The 19,703-nt window shown below is 53.0% G+C and overlaps 5 protein-coding genes across 5 annotated transcripts; all 5 read left to right on the top strand.

Moving 5' to 3' along the window:
* Positions 1-3,625: 3,625 nt before the first annotated feature.
* BDZ83DRAFT_574803 (cyclin) lies at positions 3,626-5,576 on the top strand (the record flags this gene model as incomplete). Its single annotated transcript, XM_060504744.1, has 3 exons — positions 3,626-4,009; positions 4,066-4,354; positions 4,408-5,576. The coding sequence occupies 3 exons, from the start codon at positions 3,626-3,628 to the stop codon at positions 5,574-5,576; spliced, it is 1,842 nt and encodes a 613-aa protein (XP_060366408.1).
* A 1,711-nt stretch (positions 5,577-7,287) lies between these two features.
* On the top strand, positions 7,288-8,396 carry BDZ83DRAFT_718554 (uncharacterized protein; the record flags this gene model as incomplete). Its single annotated transcript, XM_060512090.1, has 3 exons — positions 7,288-7,851; positions 7,930-8,290; positions 8,365-8,396. 3 exons carry the CDS (start codon positions 7,288-7,290, stop codon positions 8,394-8,396), a joined length of 957 nt encoding a protein of 318 aa, XP_060366407.1.
* Positions 8,397-10,006: 1,610 nt separating this feature from the next.
* Positions 10,007-11,826, top strand: BDZ83DRAFT_263016 (chitin synthase export chaperone). Its single transcript, XM_060502011.1, has 3 exons — positions 10,007-10,661; positions 10,722-11,293; positions 11,348-11,826. Exons 1-3 carry the CDS (start codon positions 10,421-10,423, stop codon positions 11,543-11,545), a joined length of 1,011 nt encoding a protein of 336 aa, XP_060366406.1. The 5' UTR covers positions 10,007-10,420; the 3' UTR covers positions 11,546-11,826.
* Positions 11,827-15,639: 3,813 nt separating this feature from the next.
* On the top strand, positions 15,640-18,221 carry BDZ83DRAFT_750951 (uncharacterized protein; the record flags this gene model as incomplete). Its single annotated transcript, XM_060513987.1, has 2 exons — positions 15,640-18,089; positions 18,146-18,221. The coding sequence occupies 2 exons, from the start codon at positions 15,640-15,642 to the stop codon at positions 18,219-18,221; spliced, it is 2,526 nt and encodes an 841-aa protein (XP_060366405.1).
* Positions 18,222-18,505: 284 nt separating this feature from the next.
* On the top strand, positions 18,506-19,291 carry BDZ83DRAFT_262945 (uncharacterized protein). Its single transcript, XM_060502010.1, has one exon. It carries the CDS (start codon positions 18,790-18,792, stop codon positions 19,195-19,197), a length of 408 nt encoding a protein of 135 aa, XP_060366404.1. The 5' UTR covers positions 18,506-18,789; the 3' UTR covers positions 19,198-19,291.
* Positions 19,292-19,703: the final 412 nt, after the last annotated feature.

Genomic DNA, 19,703 nt, shown 5'->3' with positions numbered 1-19,703 from the left:
GGACCATGCCCTGCGGAAGCCTCCAGGCTTTGTCCATCACGATACCCAAAGTATTGTTGATCCGTGCTCTTTGCGGATACGGAGTATCGATCTGTGATCTGTGAGTGTGAGGGACGAGGAGAGGACGACACTGAGGGCTAGTGAGCTCCTTGGAGCTACGTAGGCTTGCTTGGCTTGGCTGGGCTTTCTTTCGCGTGCCTTGACTTCGCCTTGCCTTACCAGCCTGTGTGTCGAAAGACGCAGACACGCGGCGCCTCCTCATGGCTGACGCTGGTTGAGGTTGGGGTTGGTCCTGGATCAATCATTGATGGATGGATGGTGTTGGTGCCGGTGCGAGATTCAAGTGCATTGCCGCAAGGCAAAGTAAGGTACGTAGCTACATGCCGTGTAAGGTATCGTGTTCCGCATTGAAAATGGCTAACCACTGGAAACTGGAACCCCCGAGGCATGTGTCTTTTTGGTGGCGCAACGGGAGAAAAGGTACTTTCACGCCCCAGGTACAAGTGAAGAGAGAAAAGGTACCTCAGCCAAGTACCTATTCTCTTTCCGTCTGTCCTCGTGCATTCTGCTTTCTTCCCCCCCTTCCCTCCTCCCTCTCACCCTCTGGGTCGAGGCCCACTTTGAGGGCGCCCCGGGACATGGTTGGCCCAAAGTTCTTTGCGTACCTGAGCCAAATTGTCTCTTAGTCTCCTCCTTGAATCCTTCGCGACTTTTGCATTTTTTTGTAGCTTGTTTCCATAATCGGCTTGGTTGCGTGGTTGCTTGCTGAGGGGCGGGCGGGCGGACCAGCTGAGGGAATGGACACGGGGAAACTCTGGCTTCAGGTTTGTTTGCCTATCTCCCTCCGAGGAGGTAAAGATACTGCTGCTCTTGCCGGTGTTGTATGGCCGCAAAGAAGCGTACGGACACTTTGTGGAAAGTAAGGTACCTAATTTGTGCACTGAGTGGTTGTTCTCAAAGCGGCACTTCCCAATACGGATACCTCACGGTCCTTATTACCACAACCTGCCTTACTTGGAGGGGCAGCAAGTCAATGGAACTATGGATACAGACGGACTTACTGGCAAGTTGCAGAGCATAGCAAGTGTCTAATTCTGGGGTCATGTTCCTTGCAAAAGTTGCCTTCTTCCCTGGACTCAGGAGCCCCTGCTCCTCTCCGCCGGCCGACCGTGTTGGTGCTTTTTTGCCAACTGGTGTGGTGTGGTGTGCTGGTGCCGCCAATGCTGGAGCTTCCCGGTTGAGGTGAGGTGAGGTGCGGCGTTGCCCTTTCTTTCTTTCTTTCTTTCTTTGCTCCTCAGACCTCCACAGCTGAACTGGACCTGCGCTTGCGGATGGGTTGTTATTTGCTGGAGACCCGTACCCCGTCAGGCAGGTAGGTACGAATGGAACAAGCTGGTCGGTAAGTATCTTCCTCTTTTTTTTTTTTTTTTTTTGCCCACCTCACCTCTCCCCCTTCCCCTCCGAGTCAAAGACTAAAGGACAGGGTACGCCGCACGCCGCACCGTAGGCCGCACATGGAACAAGATACCTTGGTCCCCTCCCCTACCCTCCCCCTCCCACGTCCCTTCCTCAATCCTCATCCTCATCCCCATACTTGAGGGTACGGAGATACATGCTACATCCCATCCATCCTTCCGTGTCCCATGTTCACTGTTCCGGGTCCCGTCCTTTCCTGCCACAGTGCCACCTGCCTGCCCTTGCCCAAACCCCCAATCCCATGCCTTCCCCCATCCACTGCGACCACAGACCTGACCCAGACGGGGACCCATAACACAGGGCGCGCGGATACGGATACTTCTCCTCTCGCACAGCTCTCGCACAAGACATCGGTACCTAGTGACCTTGCCTACAATCTGTGGATGACCGGTACATGCGCTACTGGGCCTAGGCTGGGAACTAGGTACTTTGCTTTCCTTGGTAGGTGTGTTCCTTACCTTTTTCACCTCGCCTTACTCACTCATGTCTCTCTGACTGCAGGTAGGCATTGCTGCGAGTTCCTCCCAATGATAATAATAAAAACAAAATAAAACTAAAAAAACGGGAAAGTAGAGAGGTACCAGAGTCCAGACAACGAACGACGCAACCATATCACTGGACCTCCGTTTTTCCTGTGGTTTTACTGCTTCGGCTTCTAATCTATCACTTCGTACCTTACCTTTCTACCTGGACCCCCGGCCCCGACCTTTTTGCCGTGTGAGAGGTGCCTTACCTTGCCTTTACCTTGCTTCTTTCTCTCCAACTCTTCTTCGTCCAGCTTGCCTTGCCTCGTCTCTTTTTTTATTATCCTCTCTCAAGAGGTGCTAATCTTGTTTTTGTTGACGGGGACCCTCTTGCTACTGCTCTGGTCTTTAGCCTCTTCTTACTTCTTATTATCGTCCTTCTTCTTCTTCCCCTGTTCCATCACTCTGGTCTAGTGTGTTGCTGTTGTTGTATGTGTACATGTATGCGTGCGTGTGCCAGATACCAAGCAACATCCCGTACAATACAATACAATTCCAATACCGCCAGCCACACTCTTCTTTCTCGCACCCATCCACCCTTCCCACCACGGCCATCCCACCGAATCACGGAGCCCCATTGACCTCACCACCCACGAGCCCTTCATTTACACGGACAATCTGAAGTACACGTCGGCCCAGGGTCATCTCTTCCACCTTACCTTATACCTACCTCCCATTTCCGCCGAATTTAATCCACCGACCCATTCACCACCCCTCCGACTTCTTCGTACCTTGTCGACCTGACATCAACTTCGAACCCATCTCCGATTCCATACCTTGGTCACTGTGCCCACCAACCCACCCCTCCAAAGGTGTTCGTTCTCTTGCTTCTACTTCTGCTTTTGCTCCTGCAATCGAATCAGCACCTCGACGGCCGACGAACACGATTTACGCCTCCCGATTCTTGGACCACGAGCACGAACATCTTGATTCGAGACTGCGACTGGACCAAATTCCTGGGCAATTCACCTTGCCCTGGCCAGCCTGTAGCGGAGATAGACAGCCTCGACAACAGTAGAACCACCAATCCTCAAGAGAACTGCTATTTCAAGCCTGCGAGTACAGGGGAAAACCACCCGACGGGAGCATTCATATAATTCCGGGTTGACCTTTTCTACCTGACTCAAACTGCCCACAGCATCCTGTCGAGCTGCACACACATCTCTCACTACTGAGGACGCTTCTACAAGTGAATCATATTCGAAAATCTGCCGCCTGCTTCGATCACAAATGTAGAAGCCCACGACCTTGATTCTCCTTGATTGACACTCCTCGACCCGCCTCTCCCTCTCTCACACCCTCTTCCGATCTCCGTTCGACCTCTCGAAAACAAACTTCTTCCGCAGTTGAAGCATCGCTCACCAGATTGTCGGCCTTCGAACGACAAACCTCGAGTCCCCCTCCGCGAGCCAACGATCAACTTCCCCGCTCCGATGTGTTCGACTGCTGCACCTTTGCCCTTCTACAGCCTCCCTCTGTCTCCTGCACACCCCTCGTCGTGTAGACAGAGCTACCCTCAGCAAACCTCCTCCACGGCCACTCACTCGCAAAAGGATTCCAGGTTCGATCTCGGGGCAGGAGCTTCTCTGTACCGGGGTGGGCTTCGCACGCCGCCAACCGACGCCATGAGTGCTACCTACCACGCCCCTCACCTTGTCTCCTACGACAGCCATGTCCTTCCCTCATATCCTTCCTCAGTTGCTCAGGCAAGAGGACCCAAAGCTGTCATGACCGAGACTGCGAGAGCCCCTCAATACCCTCGGTACCAACAACCCGCCAACACATATTCTCAACCCCCACAACCGGTAACGAATCCTGCCTCGGGCACTAGCCAATACTCGACCACCTCTCGACACTCAACTCGCCCGTCAACACCGACTTCAGGTGCCATTGGCAAGCCAGATGGCACTTCATCACGGAAGGGATCTTCGGCTCTCGTTCTGCACAGCCTCTCGATACCGAGCTGCATCAACCCCAAGGGTGGTAATTTGGCCGACTTTGCAGCACAGGTAAGTGGGACTTGACCCTCAACGGAAGAAAGAGAAAAATAGCTGACCTCCTCCAGATTACGTGCCTCTTTTGGTTCGAGTCTATGGACACATTACGAATCGCTGAGAATATCCGTTCCCGTCCGTCGACCGCCACTGTACCTCGCCTCACCGAGTATGCGACCCCGTTCCCCCAGTTCAAGAAGTGGGCCTACAGCGTGCTCTCGACGACACAGGTCACGCAGAACGTGATCCTCCTGGCCCTGCTTTTCGTGTACCGATTGAAGACGACAAATCCTTCCGTCAAGGGTCGATCCGGTAGTGAGTACCGTCTCCTGACGGTGGCTCTTATGCTGGGCAACAAGTGTGAGTGACAACTGCTATAGGGAGGGGGAGAGTCTTATGCTGATATCTCATAGTTTTGGATGATAATACCTACACGAACAAGACCTGGGCTGAGGTCTCTGGCATTACCGTTCAAGAGATCCACGTAATGGAGGTCGAGTTTCTCAGCAATATGCGCTACAGCCTGCTGGCCACTAAAGAGGAGTGGGAGGAGTGGCTCGTCAAGCTGTCTTGCTTCTCAGAATACTACGAACGGGCCCAGAAGCAACCAACCTCACCGTTGAACAAGTCATTCGCCTCGCCGGTCCCTTCGCCCATCGCCGTCGCGCAGCCCGCAGTCTCGTTCCCACCCCTCACGCCTTCTGCCGCAAATGTCTACTCGCCGAGCCCCAACTTGCAGAGCAACACGCAGGTCTGGCCCTCGACATATCATCACAACCCACAGGTGTCACCACTGTCTGGCAAGCACGTCTCGGGCATGAACATGAATGCTCGTAAGAGAAGTTCGGAGGAAGATGTGGCGGAGCCCCCGGCGAAGAGACTTAGCAGGCAGCCTAACGCGATGCCCCCTGTCGGCAGACCTATGGCGGTCAGCGAGCAGCCCATGCGTCTGCCCGTACCGAACCTGACGCTGAACACCAACCCCGCACCATCACAGGCACAAATGTACCCGGCCCCGACGACCTATCCGGCACAGCAACACGTCTCCTTGCCGCCCTTGAGCAACGGCATTCGTGCCATGTCAACAGTGTTCAACCCTACCACGACAGTCTCGATGCCGCAGCTGCCCATGCCAGCTACGACCTCGATGCCGCAAGCCTCGCTTACGCCCTCGAACGTTCCGATGCATCCCAACATGGGATACGGCACCCCGACGAAGAGACACAGCCCAGGAAGCCTCTCTGTGTATGCGTCTTCGCCCCTCGGAGAACAGTTCCCGACATCTGTCATGCACACTCCGATTTCGCATACGCCCATGTCACACTCGCCGAGCGTCTATCTTCAACAACGTCCCAGCCCATACAAGCCTATCCGTCACGTCAACACATTACTCTACCCTCCACCCTCGGCTTCTCTCAATGAGTATCACCTGCCTACGACGCAGATGCACTACCAGCCTCTCGGGCGGCGCAACGACTTGCGAACCGGTGTGGTTCCAGAGTTCATGCATGCACCCTACAGAATGAGCGCTCACATGCCGCACATGCCCCATGGTCTGCCGCAAGGGCCCTTCCCGAACTAGAGGCTTGGGAACCGAATGGACCAGCCACCATTTCCAACATACACTCCTCCGAGACAACACACGGAGGATAGATCTTTCAACTCATTTTTTTAAGCATTGCATTGTCCAAGGCGTCGGGTCAGGATCATTATTTTTTATACTTCATCAGCGGCGAGGGAGGATTGGGGAAACTTGGGCAGTCTTGGCAAGGAAAGGGATGACTCTCATGGATCAACTGTGAAAATTGCATCAGGCGGAGTTGTCTTTTTTCACTCTCTACTTTTGGGCTCTCGGGGTAACAAGGAGGTTAACAAGGCAAGAAAGAGTAATGGTCTTTCAAGCTCGTGCATCATCTGGTAGATGATGCACTTCGAAAGCTCAGCTTACCCAAAGAGAGGAAGCGGTTGGGTTTTTGGGCTCTTCCGAAGAGGCAAAGGGGCCTTTTTTCGGTGTAGATAGAAACTAAGCGTCAGCGATGACAGCTAGATCACGAAAGATCAGACGAATCAAACTAAAAAACGTCAAAGTAGACAGTAATCTCTTGTTCCAAAGGGCATTATGATGTGTTGAATGTGATGCTTGGCTAAATCTGATGGATAGATGGCCGTCAGCGGAGATTGCTGCTGGATTTCGGAAGGATTGAGTTTGGAGGAATGAACCAATCAGAGAGTGACAGTGACATCGCACTTTTGGCGATGTTGGTTGGTTGAAAATTGGCACTGTGTGAAGAATATCTTCAATGACATGTTTGGCACGGTATTCTCTGACTCGCCAGGATGTTCGCCAAGGTGAGTGTTTCTTGAGACTGAGGGGGAGGAGACTAGAAGATATATCATGAGACTCAAAGAGCCCATAAGCTTGAAAGGCATAGTTGGACTACTCGGTCTTGTAGGTTATTTTGCATATGATGGCGGACGGGCTGCGGATAATGTGCAAATTACATCCGTCACAGACGATAAAGTACCTTGAATAAGGTAGGCAGATAGGATTGAATATGTTTAATCATGTTAGATGACAAGACTCCAGGGAATCTCGCTTTGCTCAATACCTTGCCTGGGTACTTATAAATGGCTATTACTAGCAAGATACCTTGTGCAGCTCTCATATTTGCTGGGAAAAGTCGTTTGCGAGAGCTAAATCCTTCTGCGGGCGGTTTAGTCCGAAATACCTAGAGGGGAAAGCAAGGCCACGCCTCATCGGAAATAACTTTTGGAAACAGCCCAGATTGCTCGTGAAGTTCTGGGTCGCGCATATCATGTGAGAACTTGGGTCCCCATCAAGCACCAGAACTCTATTAGAGAATGGTCAATCGGAGATGGGTCTGAGGCTGGGAAGATACGGCACCATGTCACCTTTCAGAAGCTACGAAAATATATCGTCTTTTCACTATTTTTCTTGAGGGTCACAAATTAGTCAAGAGAAATCGACAACTTGTCAGTCGGCGTACCACGCCCCCAGGTATTATCACCAGAATACACACTGAGAACGAGTTATAGACGAACAAGGTTGGTGAACGTTTGCTTGGCGACCCGAAGCACGCGACAGCAACTCGTTCCATAACGCCCACTGAAGACCAAAGGAAACGATGACGTTCGGCATATCCAAGAGATTCAAGAGGTCCAAGAGCGCAGACGACGCAAAGAACGAGTCTGCCAACGATCTCGTCCCCGTACGCCGTCTGACATCTGGAAGCTTCGCCATGGCCCCACGCCCGGCGCCGTCGGATATTGATATGGCAGCAGCATGGATGTCCGTCGAAGCCCCGCGAGGGACATTCACAGTAGACAAGTCTAAATTCTACCACCCATCAGGCCCCTTGGCGGACGACGTCTTTTGGATGCCGCTGTCCTCTGGCGACGTCGGCCACTGTTCTAGAGACGGATCCCGGATCGACTATGATTCTTGCTCTTCCAGGGTGCTATACCGCGTCAAGGAGAAGAAGCACCTATCCAAGGGCCTGCTCATGCACCACGGGAGCCTCACAATCGACTACCACCCGTCCGAGTCTGTCAGTCGATGCTTTGTAGGCTTCGGGCCAAACGCCGAGCACCGTCTCATTATGATGCTGGGGACGGACTGCCAGCGGGCTGCCGTCAAGGTTATCGCTTGCATGGCCAGCTTGTTGCACAGCAAGCTACAGCTGGAGAGTAGCTTGTTGTGGCTGAAGCCGAGCGCGGTCGCCGATACGTTGGAGAAAGCCGCAGATTCGTTAATCGACATTGCCGCGTTGGTCGACCGCTTCATCCAGACGATGAGGAAGCTCTACCAAAGCAACGATCGGGAGGGCAATATGCCTGTAGCGTTCATGAAGGCTCTGTTCTTACTCGGCCTAACCAAATGACATCGCATCCATCGCGCTATCAACGCCATCCAGTGCCTCAAGAAGGCTTGTCGAATTGTGGCGGACGCGGAAGGACATGTGAGGAGCAGTAGCAACAGCAAGGCTCAATGGTGTATTGTAACTAACGTGTATGGCATGTTGGGTTGCAGACGAGCACCAGCCAGTCTCGCTCACCAACAAATGGTGTTACCCAATGTATTGACGTCGCTGGAGATACTTGGTGAGGTGGACTGGACCGACTTCCAGACGAGGGAGGTGGAGGAGAGAATGGGACAAGCTGGCGTGACGGTCGGCATCACCAAAGAAAGCAGCTTTACTCCTGCCACATTCCGAACTCTGATGCGGTTTCTGCAACACCGGTCGATGGAGTTGTTAGAATACGATGACGAGTTTGGTGACGCGGATGTTGGAGGGCCACGGCAGGAGCCACGAAGCTGGACGGGGGAAATTCTGCCCGCTCACTTTCAGATGCTGAAGGCCATGCCGTGGGTGAGGCATAGTTGGGCGCCAGGCAGCACTTTCTTGATGGTGCTGGCACCACCAACGCTGGAGGTGTAGGGAGGTTTCGAGATCCGTCAGATGAGGCTGATCTGAAAACGAGGTGAAGTTGCGCCAAGACATGGACTGAATAATTGTGGTAATTCAGGGCTATTTTGTCGTGCTGGGTGACGTTTCAACGTGCCAGGCTGAGACGTTTGTTCGGCCGGGCCAATAAGCTGGGACGACAACGTATTAGACAGGTTGTGAGCTACACCGAGACGGTTGCCGCGTTGGTTGATCAACATTGATTCGCAGTTGGAGCTGCCAGGTCAACAATTGTGTGGCACAGGCAAGGCCGCGGCCAGGCAGAGAGAGAGAGAGAGAGAGAGAGAGAGAGAGAGAGACATGACTATTAGTAGGCCGCATCTTGGTCATTGGTCATTTTGATAAACCGGTTTGTAGGTGATTATCGCAGAGGCAGAGAGTTTGGGGCGAGATGGGATGAAAACCATGCGACGGTTGACTGGACGACGGAGAGAGTGCGTGCCCGCGTGAGTGACAGCGGGAGTTTGCTGTTCTTTGCAAGGTTTGTCTTGTCCCGATGTCAGGATTTTTTCTTTCCTGACGCAGGGACGGGCAACACGTCGCAAACCCGACTCAATGTCTTTGTTTGACAATGGTGGAATTTGGAAATGGATACGAAGCAATCAAGGCCAGACGAATGCACAGAATGCGCCTCGTCTCAGAGAGAAGAGGCATTGAATTGAGGAGATGCGACTACGAAAGGGAGGAATTACATAAGCACTCTACGCAGTACACGACATGAAGGGTCTAAATAGTGGCTGGGCAACTGGCAACAACGGGGATCTCACCTGCTCACACTTCTTGCCAGACGGGGCGACGGGGCCTCGTGTTCGAGCTAGCGGGGAAGAATGGACGTCGCTTCAATGGCTTGGGCAGGGGCAATGCTGCTAAATTGGGATAATTTGCCGAGAATACGCACTTCAACTTTCCAAGGTGGGGAAGGGAGGACACGAGATGGCCAGTCAGAGGCCGGGAAGAATGGCATTCTGTTGTATTCAACTGGGGACTCTCAAAAGCCACCAGCCACCTTTTGACCTGCAAAGATTGCCATCCGCCCCACTCCGTCCCGTTCCTGGACCGGGAAGGCGCCTCTTACGAGAGAGCGTTCTACCTTCCCAGTGGTCCCCTTGACCCTTCTCCTTCCAGCTGGTGCTTCCTTGCTTGCTGTGCTACCCGTCTTGCCCGCTTGCCCGCCCCTTCCTGGCACTTGTACACTTTGAATCCTGCACTTGCCGCGCTTGTTCTGCACCTGCAGGGCCTCAGAGTGTCCAGAGTGGGCTCCTTTCCTCCCTTTTCCACAGCAACGCTTCTCCAACGTCCCCCCCCGTTCAGCTTCAGCTTGTCGTCGGACAGCAACCGTCCACTGTCACTCGCTCCCCAACCACCAGCCCGTTCATCAGAATCAGGTTCTTGTCCCAGTCATTCGTTGTCGCACCCTCGCTCCGTTCCCTCTTCACCGTTAGATTGTCGTCGTTGCCTCCGTAATATCGTCATCGTCGTCGACAAGAACCACCTCCAAGAAAAAAACCTCTCCCCATCGCTCTTGAACTCGGACTCCTGATTATTGCCATCTCCCGTCACGGACCCCCGACGCCTCATCTCCACGAGAAACCCGCCTGCCCTCCATCCGAGTGACCTCCCTTGACGTCTATCGAAACATCCATTCCTCGTCCATTCGCACGATCGTCCCCTTCGTTCGCGACGATACGACCGGGCTTCGCCGGACCTCTCGCTCACTCTTGACGAAACGCCATCCATATCACGTCGAATCTGTCGCTTGGCCTCGACTCCGTCCATCGCTCGAATATCCTTTCACCATCACCCCTGTCGAGAACTTCATCCGACCCTCGACGGAACCTTCCAACCGCATACCTCGCACCCCGTTCCAACCATTCGACGTTGCCATTTCGCCATCTGCCCTTCCGAAAGACTCATCGCCGTAGGTCGGCCGTAGCCCATCATGTCAGGCTTCGGCGACTTCACCAACATCTGCCACATGGCGCCGCTGCCATTGTGCGCATCCATCGGCCCCATTACGGAGGTGACGAGTGGCGTTGGTATTGAGCCGGACTGCTACGCGCGCAATATCGAGCTGGCAAACACCATCATCTTTGAGGGTGCTGCCAGCGCTATGCACATTGTGTCTCTGCTCATGACCGTCGTCATGATCTTGCACATTCGTGGCAAGTTCACTGCTGTCGGTACGTCAGCCTTCACGACCCCTCGTTTTTGACATAGAGATACTGACGAAACGTCGATAGGCCGCAAGGAAATCCTCATGTTCTTCTACATCTACATGCTTCTGAGTTTCATCTCACTTTGCGTCGACGCAGGTGTCGTGCCCCCTGGATCCGACCCCTACCCGTACTTCGTGTCAGTTCAAAACGGCTTGTCATCAGCTCTGATTACTTGCCTGTTGATCAACGGCTTTGTTGGCTTCCAGTTGTACGAAGATGGCACCTTCCTCTCCGTTTGGCTGCTGCGCGTCTGCTCTCTGGTAGCCTTTGCGATATGCTTCCTCGTCTCCCTTGCGACCTTCAAATCGTGGGCTGGCCTGGGTCCCACCAACACTGTCGGCCTGTTCGTCGTCCTGTACTTGCTTAATGCTATTGAGCTCTTCGTCTACGTTGCCCTGCAAATCCTCCTCGTCGTTAGGACTCTCCAGGACCGCTGGCCGCTGGGCGACATTGCGTTTGGCATCTTCTTCTTCGTCGTTGGCCAAGTGATTCTGTACGCCGTGAGCACACAGATTTGCACCGCTGTTAGCCACTACCTCGACGGCCTTTTCTTCGCCACCATCTGCAACCTGCTGGGTGTCATGATGGTGTACAAGGTATGTAGAGTTGAAAGTCTTGGAATGACAGCATTTACTGATCCGCTACTGCAGTACTGGGACTCTATCACCCGCGAAGACCTCGAATTCTCAGTTGGAACTAGGATGAACAACTGGGAGGTCAAGGAGCTGTTGCCAGAGGAGGATCGTCGAGCGACTGTTTATGACAACGACCCCTACAACCACACCGGTGGATACGATCACTCCTACTCCCCCTCTCCAGCACCAGCGCGTTACTCCGCAAGGTACTGATGCGGCGAGATTGGCGGCGAGGATGTGCATGACAACGCCTAGACATCGAATGGGCGTTTTCCACGGCGAAATTTCATGACAGGAGTCCGGATCTTGCCGATCTGCAGCGAATGTTCTTCGGACATCTGTGTTACTTTGGGGATGACGACGACTTGGGCATTGAATCAGAATGGCGTTTGGGGGTAAAAACTGTCTTTACAGGTCGGGCTGCATCCCGAGACACGGCCGATTTTGAGTTTTTGGGTTGAGGCGGGCGGCCGAGGCGGGGCCTGCCGGTTGTAGGATCAACCAGCAACTAGCACAGCGAATAGGTTAATATCGTTAACACGTATAGGTATCGATGCCCATGGGTGTCAGTAGTACATAGTTTAATTCAATCAAGATAGAGCAATTTCAGTGCGCCCGGTAAGAGATTACGAGTCTTCAGCCAGGGGAAACGCACAAGGGGAGGGGTCCGAAGGGAATGCAAGCCGCGTGGTCGCACACTGGGGAGGCCAGTAGAAGCGCAAGATGACACGGATGAAGTCTTGTCCTGGTGAACGTGTCATTCTACGGTTCTACCTAGCTCGTTCCGAGTTCGTACGGGCATGCAAGTCGAGGCAGCGATGTCTTGGCATGCGTAGACACTATGCGACTCTGCAATAAGGGTATATGTGGCAGTTTGACTCGAACGCCATATTGAGTTTTGCTTGCCATCCACGTTATAGTCATAGGAAAGGGGGACAAATTTGGCATGAACTTATATCAAGCTTTGAAAAGACTTCGATGATCAATCAAGGTGAAGCATAGCAGATGGCCAGCCGTTGGTGGGCTAATTAAATGTGTAGTCCGCGAGACCCCCAGGCAAACCTTGAATGAGGGAAGGAGCAACAAGCGAGCAATGTCGAGCCCGCAAGATAAAGTCACATCCACTGCCCGAGCAGCGCGAGAGGCTCGGGCTTGCAGCCTGGGGGGGAAATATAGATACGGATACACGGACAGACAAGCGTTGACAAGCTTGATTGAAAAAGTTAACGAAAAAGAAGGTTTTTTACGATCTGCGTCCGTGTCTCCAAGGTAGGATTTGGATTGGAAGGGGTGGGAGTGGGAAGTGGAGGTGGAGTCCCAGTCTGAGATGCACGGAGACCGGAACACGGAAACGAGGCCGAGTGAAGTTTTACATAATGTACCTACCTTAAGGTAAGGTAAGGTACTCCGTAAGTTAAGGTGAGAAAGGTATCTGTACTGGCACACCGGACATAGTTCGTACAGATGGTCACAAATCACAGCACATGACTCTGCCAGTCAGTCTCGGGAGTCCAGACCTCGTGGCATCGGTCCAGGAGAAAGGCGGTTAAACGGTTGAGTAGGTATGTAGGTAAGCTGGAACTTGGAGGTTTTGATATCGGAGGAGGGGACGTGGTAAGAAGTGGAGGGGGCCCAGGCGACCCAGGTCAAGGTGCCTTATCGGGTACATAGAGGATCTGTTATCGGCGTGCGCTAGCCTGAAGCTAAGGGGCTTTCCTGAGTTTCCTCGCACTTGTGTCCAATCACGTGGTTTGGGTGCGACAAAGTAAAATAAGGTCGAATACCTAGGTAATTAGATTCTAGGTGTCGTGAGACATGTTTCCTTGGAGCAATTCAAATCAGTACTTGAGACACAATTGGGGGAATCAGATTGTGTTATCCGTAGAATGATCAAGGCGCTTTGCATCTACCTAAGCGTAAAGTAGGTAAATATATACCTTGAGTATCCTGTCGATTGCGCAATAGGTACTTGCCTGGATTTCCATGTCGAACAATATTTGCTAGGGAGGCACGAGGGACTGGGGAAAATACTTGAAAAGGTACATGCACAATGCATGGGCCAACACAGCACCTTACGTTACCTTACCTAAGGTACTCCGTACTCTGTAGCGCTACCTTGAGTGCTTGAGTACTCCATACTAGGTAAGCGACAAGGTATTCGTATCAGTTTAGGTTACCTCAACTATTGATACCATCTACCAGGGTATTGCACCCGAAGATAGAACAAGGGAAGGACGCAGCAGATGTCGATTGGCTTCCTCTTCAATATTGTGCGTGTGCCGGTGGGGGCAACTCGCAGTCCGTTCCTGCCCTTTGGCCAACAATGAGGCAAGTGTTGACGTTCATACGGATAGTGAATGAGCCGGCCTACTATTTCGGTATGCATCTGAGGTAATGTGTCTATGTGCGGATTCTAGTGTACCTATCCGTACGTACATCGGCATTGATTACCTTTTGTGACGCTGGCCATGTGGTTGATTACCTACCTACTTAGCTACTTCGTAAGGTACTTAGGTGTGATGCATGATAGGAATAGGTGCCTCAGAGACTAGAAAGGCAGGGGAAGCAAGCAAATTGATGCTGCTCTTCCTAGTCCATGGACCAAGGTGCCAGCTATTGTCCATTATCCGGGCCTTTTCTTTCACTTTGTTGAATTTTTCCTTCTCCCTCACACAAGGCCCCCTTCCACCCCTGGGCACATCTTTCTAGGTTCTAATCTACTCCGGAGACCACCGCGCATTCGATCTCTGATTCAAGCCCGGGTCCTGTTTGCTTGGCTTCCCCCTCCCCAGACAAAACATTTTCCGCAACCGACTCAGTGCATCAGGGGATTGTCGATAATCGGACAGCTCGTAACAGCCGACGACCGGCCAACTCGCAACTTCTCTTAGACCCGGTCTGCAGTCTGCCCCATCGTCCATCGCACAATAAGGTACCTCACACATCCACCTCCACCCTGGCCCAACTCCCTATCTGTTCGTACTCTGTACATACACGACTATCTTGCCCCCCTCCCCCATCCCTTCTATTGCGTCGGCACAGGGGAGTAAGCGTCTAATTTCTTGCGCAAGATCACGTGCGAACACGCGATACTCATTACCTGTCGACTAAATCAATCGCCTTCCAACAGCGTCTGAGGTGCAGTGAGGTGCAGTTCGGTGCAGTCGACCATCTTACTCACCTAGGCATTCTCTCAAGGAACCATCCAATCTCATTCGCACCCGCATCGCATCACGTCTTTCTGTCCGCATCTACCACAGCAAATCATCACTGGGCAGCAACACCGGACCTTTTCTGCCCTCGAGATTTCGGCCCATCACTTCCCAGACTGTCTCGCTCACCTATCTCAGCCATCGACCCAGCCCAGCACCCATTGTCGTGTTCCGACCGCGTGCTTGAAGGTATCCGCCTATCGCCAAATTCCACCCGGCCTATAATCCGCCTATCCTCAACGACATCGAGGCACCTCAGCTACCTAAGTGCATTAGTCGGTTTCTCGTCCCCTGTCCACCCGCGCTACCTTTTCATTGCTCGGAATTTCCATTTCGATACGGTCACCTAGGGACTGTCGTACAGTACACTAGCAGCCACCGTCCTGCAAATCTGCGTCGCTTGACGTCTCACTCACCCACATCCCGCTGCCCGTTGCAGTCAGGTCCTATCCGTATCCTTTGACGCTATCGCCTCATCTCCCGTCTTCACCCTCACATTCACTTCCAACCAACTTCCAACTGTCGCCTTACGTTTTCATCTCCCGTCGGCTATTTCCTTCCGACCCTTTACGTGGATTACAGTTCCCACTACGGATAGCTACCTAACTTACCTTACCTTACTTTACCCTCCCCGGTCTGACTTTCAGTGCCCCTCTCCTGTTGCATCGCATCTCACACAGGCACACACACAACTCTTGACAGCACCTCACCTCACAGGCTCACAGGCCATAGCGCCGGCATAACACACCCAAGGCCGCCGCGGATTGATCGACGCTCGCGACATCTTCGGCTTATCCACACATTTTGCACCCCTGGTCGGACTGTCGCCGCATTTCATTTCCATTCAAGTTTCTCCATCTCCTTCAATGCGAAACCCCAGTCTTGTTTGGAACGGTCGCACCCTCGTGCTCAAGTAATCTCGATTTTCTGCCCGACCGATCTCGAGAGCTCGCGCCCCGTGTCTCCAACATTGGATGAACAGCACTGCTGCGTTTATCGACGCATTTCACTCACACGTCCCCTCAAAACCCGCCATTTTCATCTGCTCACCACCACCACCACCACCACTACCCTGCCAATTGGGGCGCCTTCACCATGCCTTTCGATCCTGGAGATGACAGGAGGCCTGTCACCCAGGATGAGGAGCAATACTGGCAGTCCATGCGCCAGCTGCAAGAGCAAGACGATGAAAACCTCGACAAAGAGTATCTCAACAATGCCAAGTACTACATGGCACGCCTAACCGAGCTAAACTTGGAGAAAAATGAGCTCGAGCGACGTGCCCTCGAAGTTCACCGCGCCATCACACGAGAACATAAGCACCTTGAAGAGCTCAACGACAGGTTCCACAACACCAGAAAGGATATGAAGATTCAGCGCGAACATCACCAAAGGCAGTTGGCTGTCTGGTTCGACGAGCAACGCCGGAAAGAGAATGATGAACGTGTTAGCATTGCAGCTGCAGCTCTCGCCGGCGCCGCCCCGCGCCGCGATTCGGGGCATATTGAAGCGTCACATCTAAGCAAGGTCGCCAGCGCCGGACTCAATGGCATGAACACTAACGGAGAGCATCGGAATGGCGCCGCCGTAACGATCCCCAGTCATGTCAGACCTAACCAACCTCCTTTGACCATGATCATTGACGCATCGGGTCGTACTGTTGGACCGGTGAACCGCCTCGTATCGAGCAACAGAATCGTCATATATCTGTCTAGCTTACCTCAAAAACGACCTGTCCAGCTCCGCGATGGCATCACATTCAGCCAGGACGACATGAAAGCCTTTGGAGAGGCGGAAGACAAGTGGAAAGGCGCCATCATCCAAGCCACAGGCCTCGTTCGGAAACAATCGCAGCAGTGCGCTCAATGTGCTAGCGGCAGAGGTCCCTTTGTGCAATGCATTGGCCTCGACATGCCTGAATTTCAAGCATGTGGTAACTGCGTTTGGCAGAGCACAAACTGTTGCGACGTCCCGTCGTCAATAAGTCAAACGCCGCCCACGAGGGGATTCAGGGCACTCAACGCCCAAGATGTATATAACGAACGAGCCGCCAACGGCAGCTTCACCAATGGCACTGCGACTCCCGTCGGCCAGAGCCGACCTGGTTCCCGAGATAAGAGCTTTGCGGAGGGCTCAACAGCTACTGACGAGACAGAGGAGGACATGACTCCAATCACCAAAGCGAATCTCTTGTTGAAGCACGACGGAAAAGTCTTTACGCATCCCGAGTGCATGGCCGGTGTACCCGTTAACAAGATTGATCGGACACACGAGTACTGGGACCCAGCCTGGCCGGATATCGTGCCCACGATCGAGCCGACATTGCAGTCATGGCGAGACAAGCTACAAACTGCTCTGGAAAAGGGGCAGACCAGCATGAAGTTCCAACTGGGAAGACAGGTAAACCGAGGAGAGACTATTCTAAAGTTTTTGAGCGACGCCGACTTTTGCCCCTATCAACTAGTGGGGAAGAAGTACATGATGACCCGACTTGTTTCCTACGACACCATTTTCCGTCTAGCCGACACTCTGCGAACTCTGGAAGGCTTCAAGACCCTTGACATCACCCCTTTGGAGTGGCTACGTCAACGCCTGCAGGAAATCATCATCTTGGACGGACCGGACTTCAACCTGGCCAAGACAATCCATGACTTTTATCACGATTCAAAGTACGTGGCTCTGAGACTCGCCAACGGGAAAAAGAGCATTGGAAGACCGTCAGGCATGAAGATGGCGCCAAAAGACTCGCCTAATTCGGCCAGAGGCACCCCAAACAACAAAAAACGCAAGCTCTTCATCAACGAAGAGTATCCCCTCGCATCCCAGCGTCCGCTTGCCCCAACACCGACACCTCAATTCCAGTCTCAGCCTCAAGTCCAGCAGGTGCAGCCTCAGATGCAGCCCCAGGTACAGCCGCCTCAGGTTCATCCACCTGTCCAGCCTCAAGCTCAGCCTCAGCCTCAACCTCCGCCTCAGCCACAAAGCCAATTGCCGCCAAGCCAGCTCCAATCTCGAAAAAGCGAGACACCTTTAAGTACGCCGCCGACTCCCGAGCTTGCCAGGCAGTCCAAGAAGCTTAGGACGGCAAGGATTCCTGGAAAGCTCAAAGATGAAGATTTACACTACGACGGCTTCACCGACGTTGATGACTATAGCGGCGATCATATCGGCCAGCATGACTGGGCATTGAACCGGATCAAGTCCCGACTGAACAGCGTTAGTACCGGTGTGACACAGTACTGGCACTGGATCCCAGACAATGGCGAGCAGATCTTTGAGCACCAAGTACTTGCGGAAAGCGACACCTTGACCTGGGGTATTTACGCCAAGCCGGTAAATTTCCACTTGGAATTGGAACACATCCAGGAGATGAAATGGGCCACGGACACTTCCAAGGTCATTGTGGTTTGCAAAGACGGCGTCGTGGTTTCGCCTGATGGCAAGCCTAGAGGCGACCTCTTGGCTGAGTTTAAGAGGGACCGCACCAAAAGGCGTTTCTTGGTCTTTTGCCGCAAGAAGGGGGTGGAACTGATCAAGGTTGAAGCGTGAGTATTCCACATCTTTATGAGAATAAGGCAATGCAGCTAACACGATGCCATAGGGACATGATACAAAAAGCATGGGACGAATACGAATCGCCAGATGTCCCGGCAATGCCGGATTCGGAGATTGAGTAGAAAAATTGACGAGGAATCCTCGGTGCCACAAACAGAAAAAAAAATTGAAGGTCTTTCACGTTGTAAGGAAGGAGAATGGCGGAGATACCCCTGGTTTCTGATTTCATTGGGTGTCTTTCCCTGCGGCTTCAGTGGAACTTGAGCCTGCAATGGCGTTGGGTTACATGCCATGGAAACCATTTGGTCATTTGGCCCTGCCGCCATGCGCGAGATGGTTGCTTGTGTCCCAGGCAGCTTGTGATGGCAAGGAAATACCGAAGCTTGGCTGTTTGCCATAATTGTAATTGGGTGGACGATGTCGCTTGGGACACTGTAGACATGGTGGAGTTTTTGGCTTTCTTTTGAGAGAAGACGTGCCTTTGAGCATGTCTTGCATTTTGCAGTTGGTCGTTTGGAGTTTATGCATGGCTCCAAATCTGAGCCCATCTCCTGTCAATGGACGGGATAGATAGATAGAAGCGTTGAGAGCGGAAGAAGCAACGGAACGTATTTCCCAAGGCCCAGAGGCCTCTTACTCTCGGTCCACAATTTTCACTACAAGACTCAGTGGTTCCAGGTAGTCAAAGACATGATGTGCGTCATGCGGCTCAAAGGCGTCCGTTTGACAGCCCCTTCTTCTTTTCGCGGATGCTACGTCTCGGCCCATGGCACCGGGCTGTGGCATCTCGTATTCCGGCATTTCAACCGCGGCTGCGAATCCGATTGGCAGAGACGACTGTGCCGCGGGACTATATTACGACGTTCCCTACCGCTTTGGTCGCCAAGGGTCGTCACATATCAGAAAGGGCAGTCGATGCTGGGCGAGGTCGAGCTGGAGCCTGAGTTTCCGGATACTGTGTCGCAGACGGAGTCGGGGGCCGGCAGGATGGTGCCCCATTTATTTCACCGGATGACGGCCACCACTTGGGCATCCTTGGTCCCGTCTGCTCACGCCCGCCTTCCCGTCTTTCCATCGTGGTCAAACCAGGCATCTTGATTGAGATGATTGCTCAGACGGGTAGCAGCCGTGGTCCACTAGCTTTCTGAGAGGACGGGGTGTGCCTCGGCGTTTGCGTCAGTTGTGCGTATCCGTTTGTTTCTGATGTATCTCTTGTGGTGGAAATTGGCATGCGACATGGGGAACAACACAACGTGAGTCAGTCAGTCAGTCTTGTTTGCTTGAGATGGCATCTTGGCGAGCTGCGTGTCTCCTGCGCAGAGGTCTGAGATTCCAGCCACTCCTGGATCCCATGCCCTGCATCGTGGGAACATGGGGCAATCTTGGATCAGACAATTCAGGTTGTGTTTGGTCCCGTTTACTGGTAGCCCTTTCAATTTGCGAGCGCCACACTGCCAACCTTCAAACGCCGGGCCGCGGCATGTGTAACTCAAAGATCATCAAGGAGATCCTGGCTCTCCTAAAGCAACAGCGCTTTGGGGGCGGTGGAAACGCTGCCCACCGATGTCTGTCATCTTCACATAGGTCAGACAGTGGAGGCTGTC

This window comes from Colletotrichum acutatum, assembly GCF_030867785.1.
Source record: "Colletotrichum acutatum strain CBS 112980 chromosome Unknown BDZ83scaffold_33, whole genome shotgun sequence".
NCBI classification, from domain to species: domain Eukaryota; kingdom Fungi; phylum Ascomycota; class Sordariomycetes; order Glomerellales; family Glomerellaceae; genus Colletotrichum; species Colletotrichum acutatum.
The sequence above is the reverse complement of the archived record's forward strand: the minus strand, read 5'-3'. Positions and strand labels throughout refer to the sequence as shown.

Excerpts from the sequence above, each read along its gene's own strand:
- BDZ83DRAFT_262945 (XM_060502010.1), top strand. The coding sequence starts at position 18,790 with ATGATGTGCGTCATGCGGCTCAAAGGCGTCCGTTTGACAGCCCCTTCT.
- BDZ83DRAFT_263016 (XM_060502011.1), top strand. The coding sequence starts at position 10,421 with ATGTCAGGCTTCGGCGACTTCACCAACATCTGCCACATGGCGCCGCTG. Across the intron at positions 10,662-10,721 it reads TGGCAAGTTCACTGCTGTCG|GCCGCAAGGAAATCCTCATG; the intron begins GTACGTCAGCCT and ends AAACGTCGATAG. Across the intron at positions 11,294-11,347 it reads GTGTCATGATGGTGTACAAG|TACTGGGACTCTATCACCCG; the intron begins GTATGTAGAGTT and ends CCGCTACTGCAG.